We start from the raw sequence: 13,179 nt of genomic DNA on the forward strand, positions 1-13,179 counted from the left end.
ATGTAATTTCGAATTGTTCGATTGAGGCCATATCGGTCTGGGGAATGCTTCTGTTAAAAGCTTTCAAATTCGAGCAAAAATCTTCTCGTCCTGCCATACATTTACCTAGCAAGTTATTAGAGCGCAGCAATGCTTTGTATGATACATTTTTGGCTTGTAATATCAGAGCAAAACAATATGGGTAAAATAGCCTGATTGGCTGAGTGCAAGTCAAACCAACCTCTAGTCATCACAAAAATGTTGCATGATCCTTCCTAAAGTTTTGAATAATTAGAAAGGATCCTGAGTGTTTTCATTTTGCAGAGTCACACATTGCAGAGCATACCCTATGTTGTGTTTTATGTTCCTGTTGGTTGAACCATTTCATTGTGTGTAATATTTGGGATGTTTGAACCGGTGCATATGCTGCAATTTGCTGAACATATTGCATTTGTTACGAATTTGATAGGAACAATGGACGGGTTCTATGTTAATTTGTTGTCCAGTGAAATGGTTAGCCCACCTGAGGAGCAGCAATCACCATTTGAAGAAGTGACTCCCATTGTGAGACCAAACTAGAAAAGATCGAAGAATTTTAGCGAAAATGAAGATGACTTACTGGTGTCGGCATGGTTGAATATTAGTATGGATGTTGTTCAAGGCAACGACCAATCACGGTCTACATATTGGAAGCGAATTTATGATTACTTTCACTCCAACAAAGACTTCAATTCGGATCGCACTCAAAGTTTCCTAATGCATCGTTGGTCTCATATTTAAGAAAATGTAAACAAGTTCGCTGGCTGTCTTTCCCGGATTGAGGGGCGAAAACAAAACGAGGTTACAATTGAAGATAAGGTTAGAATATATGTCGTTAATTTGGTAGATGCCTCAATTACTTTATGTTAGTTTAATGTGATATGTTTCCTTAGACAGATTTTGCAGGCATGTACTCTCTTCAAGTCCGAAGATAAGAACAACAAGTCATTTCAGTATATGCATTGCTAAAATCTCCTAAGAATCCAACCAAAGTGGGTTGCTAGGTCGGCTCAAGTCTCATTTCAGAAATCTTCTCAAAAGAAACAAAAGACCACCCTCAATTCAAGTCCGGGTACATCTACTCCAAGTACCCCCAAATGATAGTGGAGCGGCAACTCCAGAATATGAGGTGTCAACACGACCATTGGGGAGGAAAAAAGAGAAAGAAAAATTACGCCGAGGTGGAGACGCTGTGTTCATGGATGCAATGGATAATATGTGGGCAAAGAAAAAAGAGATGGATGCGGAGAAAGAGCTCAATAAAGAGGAGAGATACAAACAAGTATTTGCACTTGAACAAGAGAGATTAGCACTAGATCAAGTGAGAGTTGCAACATAGAAAGAACAACTTGAGGTAAAGAAGCAAGAGGTAGAATTGAAGATGATGGTAAAAAAAGAGAGAATTATGGTTATTAACATTACTGGTATGTCCAAGACACAACAACGATACTACTGGAATTTGCAGAATGAGATCATGACTTGCCGATGCAGTGGCTCAGGTTAATCTTCTATGGACCCCTATGTTGTGTATTATGTTCCTATTGGTTGGACCATTTTGTTGTGTGTAATATTTGGGATGTTTGAACTATTATGCCCCAGTCTAAACGTTGTTACCATCTAGACACAACCATGGTAACCGAAGTCCAGATGGGCACACGCGTTGTAACTTTCTTCACCACTCGTACACATGCATGTTCAATGGAGTTATCAGCATTGCGGGTGTTGTAATTTTGTTTACTGTTTATGTTCAAGGACAGTAAATTCTTTACGGGTGTTGTACACATGAATGGTAACTACGAGTATTGTGCACCTTCCAGTGTCGTAACTAGATTTACGTTGCCCATTGCCGAGTTGTAACTATTGTTGCCATGACTTGAATGGTAATTGCGGTCACAGTGCACCTTCTAGTGTTGTAACTAGATTTACGCTGCCCATTGCCGAGTTGTAACTATTGTTACCATGACTTGAATGGTAACTGCGGTCACAGAATATGAAGATCAGCGTGCCAATCAAACACTAGTTAAGCAAAATTACAAGAGTAGATGCATATCAGATACAAGAGTACATGTATACCGAATACAAGATTACAAGCATACCGAATACAAGATTACAAGCATACATAAGACAATATTAGAAGCATACATAATCAAGATTAGGACTCATACATTATTAATATTGATCTCCATGACATTGCCAGAGGTACTCGATTAGATCTGTTTGAAGCTGAGAGTGAGTTTTCTTGTCTGTAATGGCATGATAAGTTTGAATGAACTCGCGTAGTTCTGGTGTGTGTTTATGGGATGGTGTCATAGTTTCTCCTAGCCCAGCAAATTGTAGGTCTTGTGCTTCACATCGCTCATCTTCAATGATCATGTTGTGCATGATCATACAAGCATTCATTCTTTGGCCAAGTGTATCATGGTCCAAAAAAGAGCAGGTTCACGTACAATGGCGAAACGAGATTGCAGAACTCCAAAAGTTCATTCCACATCCTTCCTGACTGCTTCTTGTGCTTTGGCAAAATATTTTCTCTTATTGCCTTGTGGCCTCTGAATGGTCTTCACAAAGGTGGCCCATGGAGGATAGATACCGTCAATGTCGGTGTAAAGGATAGTAGGGTCCCCTCGTGGGCGGATCCACTTCAGTAAGATATCGGTAAGTATTGCGTGTCACGTTTTATCTGAACCAAGGCCGCTCCGCACGACCAGCCTACAACCATACAACTAGGCTCTCCGACCAGGCTCCGCGGTCAGTCCCCAAGTCATAGGAGCAAACCCCGCGACCAGTCTCCTCTAGTAGCAGGGCAGGTATGTGTCCAAGCAGTCTAATCATAATAAATGCCTTTTCACTCGAGTATTTCCCTTCCCCAGGTCCTCTTTTGGGTCGTCCAAAGCATGGCCGATGCAGAGCTGCCGTGTCCCGTCCCATAGCATTAAAAGCTACGGGACAGCCTGACGGGTGCGGTAGGAGTTCTTTTTGCAGGTGCATAGGCGGTGCATGCGACGGGACAAGGCAGCCCAGGCAACCGGGATGATGTAGGCGGTGGAGCGATTAGACAGGCTTTGTAGCGCCGTAGAGCAAATGGACACGTCTACTCTTAGCGATGATGGGCCTAGGTGGGAAGCTTTAGCTAGGCCTGAGTCTATATCCCGACTCAAATGTAAATCCTCTCTCCCTCTGATATATAAAGGGAGGAGTATCAGGCTTGTAAGCGAAAAAAAAGGAGAGGCGTAGAAGGGAAAGAGGCCTAGAGGTGACAGAGGTGGAGAAGAAAACTGATCAAGAACATCATTTGTACCTCACTTAGACAACAAAAAGAAGAATAAACAGGATGTAGGGCTATTACCCTAAGGGGGGTCTGAACCTGGATAAATCCTGGTGTTCTTGCACCACACACACACAGCCGGATCCAACATACGCTTCCCGAACAAGTATCACACACCCATCGTCCGATACACCCCGGAATCATTGTTAGGGATTTACCCCCGATATTTGGTGCGCCAGGTAGGGGGGCGCGTTTCCGAGTTCGGGATTCAAATTGTTGTAAGGTGTTCTTCGTTAGGTATGACCTAGATGGAGCCGATATGTCCCAAACTTAAGACGTCGGATCATGATTCGGGGGCTCCGGGAGGCTACTTAGGCATCCATACTCCCAGCGCAAGGAGGGCTCACAGACCGCAAGTTTTGGGGGAATGAGTTTCTTCAGTGGCAACCCCCTCCCCCCGAAGGATCACTCACCACGCAAGGACTGCCACCCCCAGCCTCGTGACGTGAACCAAAACCATCGGGCAGGTATGATTCGATCTGACAAAAGAATATCAGGGAACTAATCGCGTGTGTCATTTCTTCGAGCAAGTTCAACCCCAGAACGAACAGAAGGGCCTAGACCTCGAACTTCGGGCACGAGTAATGACCACTCCCCATAGGAAGGGGGAATCCTTGTTCTACCTTGCAGGATTTGAAAGGGTCACGGACGCGGCACTGGTCACTCAGTGGGACATGCTTCCTCCTGACCATAAAGGAGCAAGCATATGACCATGCAGCGTCAGGTACATGATTCAATTCCATTTTTTCCAGTTGTTAAATATGAAGCGGAGTATGAGGGCCTCTTAACCGGAACACGAGAATCACCCACGTGGGGAGAAACACCTACTAGCGGTGAGGGACTCGCTGCTAGGTGAAACCCCATCGCCAAGGGGTCTTCAGTGCTCGGACCGGACGATGGCGAGATACCTCTCTGAAATGAGAAAGCTAGAGCAAAGCTCCATTGGCTGGAAAGTTACACACGTCCCTCGCAAGTATTTCTTCCCTTACCAATGGGCTCTCTGAAATGAGAAAGCTAGAGCAACGCTCCATTGGCTGGGAAGTTACACACGTCCCTCGCAAGTATTTCTTCCCTTACCAATGGGCTGACCCGTCTAGCTTCTTCTTGCGAACCTGTCCCGGTTGGAGTCTTTGAGAGAAAGACTCACACGGCCACCCGCTGCGGTCTCAGGCTGGAGCGGAAGGGATGCTCCGCTTAGAAACGAAACACTAGAGGCAACACCTTTGGAGGCAATGCCTCCCTCAGTGCCGTCGACCTTAGGTGGACACTATGTGGACGCTCTGCTCGATTTGGGTATGACCTGGATGGATCAAATCTCGGACTACCTAACTTTGCAGCACTCTGTTTCAAATTTATTTATTTATTTTATTTTCGAGAACATTGATAGCTTACCACAGGACCGTAGGAGGCACAGATATAGCTAGAATAACAGTAGGCCCAACGTTAAGCAGGGTTGTGGCCGAATGATTCTTTCTCCAGTGCAGCGAGCACTCAATATTTCAGGAACGAATTTGTGGGGTCGATCGGATCAAGACACCAAGATCACTTCTAGTTATTTTCCCCAAATTATGCGTATGATAACATGTACGGGCACTTTATCAGAGCAAAGGAAAGAAAAGAAAGTGTTCATCACGCAAAGGATGTCAGCTAGAAATGGTTATGCATGCATTGCATGGACATTAATCGTAGTTCTTTAATTTATTAACGGCAAAACAGTACAGTACAGTTTCGTGCCCGGTCGCATGGATCGGGGTTTAGCAAAGTAAACCTGGCCAACCTGATGTAACTGTATGCAAGCTGGCGTAATTAGATTCACAATGTTTTTTATAGGAATTAGCTAGATTCATAATGTTCATCGCAAAAAGAAAAAGGATCCATAACGTTGAAGGACGATGCAGGCGTGTTCATGGCTAGCTGCTATCTTGTTGGGTACGTTGAGTAATCAGTAGTACACATCAGTTTGGGCAGGACGTACTGCCCTGGCGAGGACTGCTTTGCTGAACAGCGATTCACTACGGCCGTCACTCGTACCGCTGCGCCCAAAAGATCGATGATCGTACCGGCCGTCCTACATTGCCGCCGGACGGCTGCGTAATGGTTACTCGTACGCGCTGCGCCCAGAACACACGGGCGCAGTGGCGTTCACGGTCCACGATCACCTGAGCATGCAGGTTATAGCGTACGTGCACGGACAGACGGACGGATGTAACCGTGCGTACGTCCGCGGAACGGCACGAACTACGTGAGAGAAAGCTGGTCCTCGTGATGCAGGTGCGCATGCCGGACACGATGGTTGGCCAGCACTGAACGATACGATATTGGTGTGTGCGCGCACGCCGCTACACGGGCGTACGTGCTGGCGTTTCTTCGTTCGGAGGCCGCGCGCGCCGGCGGCAACCGCGGGCAGGGGAGGGGCCGGGGCGGCCGGCCAGTGCATGCAGCTTTCACCTTCAGCACTGTGCCGACCGTCGACCCTGCAGCTGCTCATCAACCGACGAGCCGACACGGCGCGCATGCGCGGTACAGAGTACAGACTCCGAATTCGTGCTTTCGTAACGTTGTACTCCTAGGTTGCCTGCTCTTCTAGCGGTTAGGTTGCTTTACCGGAGTGAACTAGAGCTGACAAGTGGGCTGAACCGGCTCCCTCAGCCGGCCTCTCCGTTCTTCTCCCTTCCCAGTCAACCCCCTTCCCTCCCTTTCACCAGATCTGCAGCCACCTCCCTTGACCTTGCCACTGCCACTCCTCATATCCTTGTTTGTCATCTCCCAGCCTCACCTGAAACCTGACGGCCACAGTCAGTTTTGAACAAACTTTGGGATTGTTTGGTATAACTTCAACTACAAGATTCATGATGGATTTGGATTTCGTAAGCTAAAATAAAATAGTTTAAGTATTTGTTTTTAATGTGAAATACAAATAAAATGTTTTACTTAAACATTCCAAAACTATCCACAACTCTAGCTCTAAGAATTTTTAGAGCTAGCAATAAGAATTCTTAAAGCTGAAATTCTACCAAACATACACTAAGTTTCATACTGAATATGAGAAAAAGTAGAAATACCTGCGTAGAGCTTACTTAAAGTCAGAACTCGGAAGATATTGACAGAACAGAACCATCAAAGAAAGGAGCTCACATTTCTCCAAGGCTACTTGAAGATCTTTATTGCTGAATGTACAGAAGTTATTGATAAACACGTATACAAAAAATATTGGAGCCTGTATGGATTTGTTAGCGCTAGCCTACTACAAGTCTATAACGTCCTATTATTTTGCTTTGATAAAAAAATGAATCAGCTTAACAAACCAGAAGTATGTATTTCCTATACTTATAAGTAATCGTGTGGATCTGGCCAACCTATATCTGTTGTATAAATGATTAATTCAGTCACAATTTAAAGAATCATTGTCCGTTGATGACTCCCCTGAAAGTGTGATCTACGTCATCCTGATCTCGAAGCTGATTTGCCAGGACGCCAGAAACTCTTTGTAGCAACAAGAAATTGCTGTTTCACTATGACAGTTTCGTAGTGCAGGGACTTAAGAATTGGGCGCATCTTTTTTATCATTTGTATGGTGTCTTTCAACACAAACCATCTTCCAGGTCTCAATATCCTGTCGATTTCAGCTGCTACTTCAATGATGTCGCACCTAAGAAAAAGAACAAATATCACCTCAGATTTTGAAAGAAGGGGGGCACAGGTGGAAGTTCTGAAAGTGTGTGAACTACCTATTTGTAAGATTTCCAAGAAGATTGCTCATGTGGAGAAGATCATAGGTCCTTGGGTAGGTGTTGAAAGATTCACACCAGTCATGATATGCCCCAATCAGACCTCTGTTGAAAATAACTGGTAAGGTATCTGACTCGCCAACTGGTACAACATTCATAACCCATAAAGGTTGATTAATGAGTGCTGCTGCAAACCTGGTTCAACAAAATAAAGGCTAATTAGCATCCTCATTATGAAATGGAGTCTCAAATTACCTTGATAGCAATTGTATGCTATGCCAATCAACATCCAACTAAAAAGTAACATCTTTAGTATCACTAAGTTTCTGTTTTGCCTGATCCTCATAAAAGAAAAGGGATCTCTCTCTTGCAGTCCAAATAAGTACTAGTATCCCATAAAGAGCAACCGCTTAAGCCATCGCCGAAGTAAGGATGATTGAGTTCAAGGCTTAAAGTTATGGTTTGTGATAAGTTATGCCCATTTCACTAACAAAAATTTTCAGATTGAAAGGCAAAACCTCGTGTCCACCTGATATCTTTAAATCTCTAATGCTCGATGTATCAGAAACAATTGGTAGTAGGGATGCAAGTTTTGTATTTTTTGGGTCATTGGGTCAACCCAAAACTTAAATAAATGAACTAAAGATTCACTCCCACCCAATTAAGTTAAGAAAAAAATGAACTAAGTGATGACCCAGAACTACCCATTGGGTACCCACTTGCATCCCTAATTAGTAGGCATGGTATAGTGCATTGAGAGCATTGCTATTTTCATGTCATACAGAACAAATTTAAGAGAATAAGCAGCAGAATATTGTCTTCACTTACCCTCCAGAACCAGCACTCATGTCCATTATATTACGGATACTTGACCAATTAAGTGGGAAGTCATTAAAATATATTTCTGAAACGACTTGTTTCCAATACTTTGTGTCAGCATCAAACTTCTCTTTGTTAGAAGCATAATCATCAGGTACGCTTGCATATTTGACATTAAGTCTTTCAGGCCACAGAACAGGCCAGTTGTTTCTTTCATCTGGACTGGAAACAGGAGCTGGCAAAATGCAACTGTCAAGAGGAGCATACCTGCAAATGCAAAGAAAAGATCAGTGGAATACATGACACCAAGTAGAAACTGCAAAATAAATCATTTGTGATGTCTACAACATCTGTAACCAGGACAGCTTGCAGATGTCATCTATCATGTTGCCGCTAATTGTCAGTGAATCAGTAAGTTACAACCAGAATATGCAACTGGTGAAAGACCAGCTGAAGTGATAATCTGCAACTTACCAAGGAAAACGTGATCCATCCCTCTCGGAGCATAGAGGGGGTTCATTGGCCTTCCTCTCAAAGTAGCAAGAATTTGATGTCGGTTTTTGATATATAACAACTCCGATTCCATTTATATCTTGAGATTTTACCACTGTTCTCCAGCAGATTGATTTGGTCAGAGTAACCATAGCTGCCACATGTGTTAAGGACATACTCAATTAGCATGAAAAATATTCACCACCCAAATGACAATATTTATTTGCCAAGAAGCAAAAGTACACAGAAAATTAAGTAGACAATGCTGTAGAGTGTAGACATCTTTAGAAGCTTTAGAGAAAGATAAAGTCCTTCTCCATAATTGTAAAAAAAATATAACTTTTTCCCAAAAGATAATACAGTAAAATGGTCAGCATATGTATTAGAGTTGTATATCAATAATTGCATTTTTAAATATACACATATTTATCATAATATCCACACACAGTTGGGCGGGTGATTGTTTCCTATTGACCTAATCTAAAAGCAAACGCTACAATTCTTCATAATCTCCATTTTTTCAGTCAGTCCTAACTAGAGCTCTGTGTCCTGAGTATCTTTCTGAAAATGGGTGCTTGCTCTATTCCCTACTAAAACTAGTTCATTTTCCTTTTAGGCAAAAACATGTGCCTAAGTACCCCACCTCTACACGGTCATTGGATAGTATTGCCATGATAAGAAATTGAGATTCAACAGATAACAAAATAGGAACCAAATTAAACTGAAATCACGAACCATTCCAGTCATCTTGGTCTCTTTTTTCTTGACGATAGACAGGGGTTGCAGACCAAATGAAATATCCTCCAGGCCTTAGCACTCTGTTAAGCTCCAACAATGGTTTTCCACCTGCCATCCCAAGTAGCCAAAAAATCAAAAAAGAACTTTTCAACGAAAATAAAGAATACAATTTTCTCAAAAGAATAGAATATAGAACTATAGTAGCTTGACTTCTTGTGAATACTAAGAAGAAATAGAATACTTACCGTTTGCATACCAATGGACCCTGCACCTTGCACAGTGGACAACATCAAATGCATTATCAGGAAATGGAAGCTTTTGTGTTCCAATCACTGAAAGAAAAGCTGGAATTCCACGCTCTAATGCAAACTGTATCTGAGCTTCATGTTCATCTTTTGGGGCAAATGACATAGTAATGACGTTCCTGTCAAGGAGGTATCCACCAAAACTGGCAACACCACATCCAACATCCAGGACAGTTCTTGTATGTGTTCCCCATTGAACAGTTGGCATAATCTGCAGAGAAAAATTATAAATAGCAAGTTATGACAAGATAAAGGGTGGGAAAACAGCAAGTTGTGACAAAAACCGATGGCAAAATTCTTGAGAAATGTTTACATGCCTAAACCCCAACAAAAGTAACTATTTTAGCAATGCAAGCACACCTTATCTTTTCAACCCAGCCAAGTGAAGTCTCAAACAACATATTAAAATGCCGAACACTGGCAGTGAAATTGACCAAAGGAAATACATATAAGAAGCATCTTAATTCACGAATTGCACGCAACTAACTTGGCCATCAAAATACTTAAGGAATTTTCTCTGCAAAGTTAACCAGTCCGAACATAGAGAAAGGTGATATAGTAATATCTACCTGTTCAATAAACTGAATATATCTTCCCACACCATCTTTGAATTGAGTTCCTCCTCCAGGAAAAACAAGATAATCACCAGACCACGTAACCCAGTTCTGGTACTTCTTATACTCCACCAGTTTTGGGTGAGGGACATTGTTATACCAGATCTGGAATTTGGAAATGAAATAAAACACAATCAGATAGTCATTTACCCAATGACGTCTTAACCCCAAAAGACATTCATCTGACCAAGGTAAATATGCAGGATTAGTTAACTGCCTTTAAAGAGGTAACCCCATAAAACTATCCGTCAAAGAGTCCATGTGCAGAAAGGGAAATACGGGGATATTATTGGGTCCAGTGCTGTAAGTACTAGACATAAGATTCCAGCTCCCAAGGGTGGGTATTCTCTGTGCTGCGTCGGCACAGTAGCTTCCGAAAACAGAAGTAAAAGGAGCACATTCTTAGTTCGTAGCGCACATTGATTATTCTAATCTGAGAATATTAGTATATAAGGTGATTTGGGCCCCCAGCCTTGGGCATGTAGCTAGCACAGTAAAGAAGTAGCATCACTAGCTACCCAATCAAACAACCATTGCCACGATCATCAATCACATAAACAGAAAAGGAGTATCGCAAATATTATAATCGAAGAAAGCAAAGAGGGTCAACAGCCAGAGCCACTTCCCTCCCTTACCGACGAAGGCAAGCCAAGAGCGGGAGATCCTCACCATGTCACGGCTGCGCGGCCACGGCAGAGGCGTCCGGTACCCAGCGGGCAGCGGCACCAGGCACCTGGGCCGCGGTGCCACGGGGCAGTGGCGCTCCCGGTGCTCCATGTGCCGCCTCGAGCGCAGCGCCTTGATCGCCCGCACGTTGTCCAGGCAAGGGATGTAGTCCGCCGCCGCCACGCCCCTCCCCAACCTGCTGCAGGTCTCCCACCTCACCGCCACATCCACCTCCCCGCCGTCCCCACCACCGCCGTCCCCATCCCCGACCGGGACGACGCCTGTATCCGCCTTCCCGCCCGCCTCGACCGCCGGGGCGCGGCTGTTGTTGTCTGCTCGTGGCGAGTTGATGTTTCCAATGCCTTCTACACCTGTGGTGGCTTGTGGTTGCGATGCTTCGATGTTCTCCTCGGCTTTTGCGACGGAGGCGGCGAGCGGAGCGGTTGGTTGAGAGTGAGGTGGACTTCCGGTTCCGGGGGGCGTAATTGCGTTGGGGTTTTCACGTTGGGGAAGAAGAGGAGGGGGGAGGGAGGGTGCTGAGCCAGCGAGGCGGGAGGGGAGGAAGGCGAGGGTTCCGGGGGAAGGGTCGAGGAAGAGGAAGAGGAGGACGAGGAGGGCGGAGAGGAGGAGGAAGAGGGAGAGCGAGAGGAGGAAGGGCCGCCTCGCGCGGTCGGAGGAGGGAACGGCCATCACCCCCGCGGTGTTGCCGATGTGGTGCGATCTGGCTAGGAAGTGGAATCAGAGGAGGGGAAGAAGAAGGCGGCAGCGCTGGTGGGGCTGGGTGGGTGGGTTGGGTGTAGAGCGTCGCGGCCACGGCTGCCGTGTTGGCGGCGCCCGCAGTGGAGGATGGCGGGCGGGTGGGCGGGGAAGTTGAAGGTGCAGGTCGTTTTCCAGTGGTGGAAGGGAGCTTTAGCTTAGACCACGGTTCACAAATGCATCCGTAACCGTCCAAAAATCACGGGATCCGGTTTTAAAAACCAAACGGTAACCGTATCTAAATTTAAAAAATTTAAAAAAATAAAAAAATTCAAAAAAAATCTTTAAAAAGCTAGACATAATTCTAAGATCTTCTGTGAAAAAAAATTCAAAAATAATGTCGTTTGCATCATATTCTATAGGGAGAAAGTTTAAAAGAAATTTGAAACGTACAGCTCAATTATTAACTCATGTTAAGGAAAAGTGTAACATGCAAACACATATTTTTCTTGTGTAAAACGTATTTCAAGAGAATCTTTAAAATTAATTTCACTTTATTTAGAGTTTTATTAATTTCTCTATGATTTTTACAAAGTTCACAAGCATAAAGTGAATATGTTAAGAAACATCACTGTAATTAATTTTTTCATGTCTACTATTATTTTTTCTACGTAAATAATAGTATAAATAAGCTAATGAAAGTGGTTTCACTAATTTTTGAGGTGTGATGGGTTAGTTATGAATTAATCTAGTTGCAACACATTTACACAATCATGCATGTTACAATAACTAATTCATGAGTTCATGTATTTTTAAAAGACATAGGATCATATAAGAAGACTAACAAAATTAGTTTCATAATTTTTGGATTAGCAAAGAGTAAACTATGCATTTAACTTGGTTTAACAAATACAATTTCTCACAGAAAATTTTGAACTTTTTTATGAGTATAAATACTTTTATCATGTAGATTATGTCACAAGGAAACTAAAAAAATTTGTTTCATTTGATTTGAAGCTCAGATGAATTAGTTATTGATTTTACAAGATTAAGATAATTTTTGGGTTTTTTTGTTGAACTTCACTGAAAATCGACAAAACCGCTCGATAAATCGAGAAAACCGAGCGATTAACGAGAAAATCGAGCGGTTACCGAAAATGCGGAAAGTTCGAAAAAACCGCTCGATAAATCGTAAAAACCGCTCGGTAACCGGTCCAAACCGACCGATTACCGAACGGCTAAAATCGCGATTTTTTTCCAAATTTCAAATTTTGCCAAATGAGTTTTCTCCGAATTTTTTTGAATTTTTGACGGGTAACCGCGGTTATCGCGCATTTTCGGTTACCGCCGAGACCGAGCTCCGGTCAGTAATCTTAACCCTGGCTTAGACCCAGATTGGTTGAGCTCTAAAAATTTCTGAAATTATGAATAATCAATTTTAAAATTTTTTAAAAGTAGAGCTCCGCTAAACAGACTTATTTTGACTTTTTTTAACAAAGTTTGTTGCCACTGGTGCGATCTCCAAGGGTCCTTCTAAATTGAGTTTCGACACAATTTCTTAGTTTGATTTTTTAACTAAAAAGTTCTTAGAAGTAGAGTTCTGTCAATCAAATAAGCTCTTAATTTGATTTCTTAACAAAGTTTGTTGCCACTGGTGCGATCTCAAGGGCCCTTCTAAGTTGAGTTTCAATTTCGGAATGTTGAAGACAGATTCGTAAGGGTCAATACATCATCAGCTGTTAGAGCATCTCTAATTAACTCCTCAAATTTGACCCTCA

The 13,179-nt window shown here is 43.2% G+C and overlaps 2 protein-coding genes and 1 pseudogene across 3 annotated transcripts in view; 1 reads left to right on the forward strand and 2 right to left on the reverse strand.

The window, feature by feature from the left end:
• The window catches only part of LOC133884482 (ribonuclease MRP protein subunit POP4-like), a 33,369-nt gene that overhangs the window by 11,925 nt on the left and 8,265 nt on the right, over positions 1–13,179 (reverse strand). The window lies entirely within an intron of this gene.
• On the forward strand, positions 454–1,522 carry LOC133884115 (glutathione S-transferase T3-like; annotated as a pseudogene).
• On the reverse strand, positions 6,461–11,501 carry LOC133885354 (probable methyltransferase PMT23). 2 transcript variants are annotated; one of them, XM_062325053.1, is made up of 8 exons: positions 10,709–11,500; positions 9,995–10,144; positions 9,366–9,636; positions 9,118–9,228; positions 8,365–8,536; positions 7,900–8,157; positions 7,072–7,266; positions 6,461–6,992 (listed from the first exon to the last, which is right to left on the reverse strand). In XM_062325053.1, the coding sequence occupies exons 1-8, from the start codon at positions 11,393–11,395 to the stop codon at positions 6,785–6,787; spliced, it is 2,052 nt and encodes a 683-aa protein (XP_062181037.1). In that variant the 5' UTR covers positions 11,396–11,500; the 3' UTR covers positions 6,461–6,784. The 2 variants fall into 2 exon arrangements, with proteins under 2 accessions (XP_062181037.1, XP_062181039.1); XM_062325055.1 differs by lacking the exon at positions 9,995–10,144 and having other exon boundaries at positions 10,709–11,501.

The sequence above is a fragment of the Phragmites australis genome, chromosome 11 (genome assembly GCF_958298935.1).
Source record: "Phragmites australis chromosome 11, lpPhrAust1.1, whole genome shotgun sequence".
In the NCBI taxonomy this organism is placed as follows: domain Eukaryota; kingdom Viridiplantae; phylum Streptophyta; class Magnoliopsida; order Poales; family Poaceae; genus Phragmites; species Phragmites australis.

Bases quoted from the DNA above. Each gene is read 5' to 3' on its own strand.
- LOC133885354 (XM_062325053.1), bottom strand. From the start codon at position 11,395: ATGGCCGTTCCCTCCTCCGACCGCGCGAGGCGGCCCTTCCTCCTCTCG. The intron at 10,145-10,708 runs GTGAGGATCTCC...TCCAAATTCCAG, and splicing joins GGCCGCGCAGCCGTGACATG to ATCTGGTATAACAATGTCCC. The intron at 8,537-9,117 runs GTTCGTGATTTC...CACATGTGGCAG, and splicing joins AGACCAAGATGACTGGAATG to CTATGGTTACTCTGACCAAA.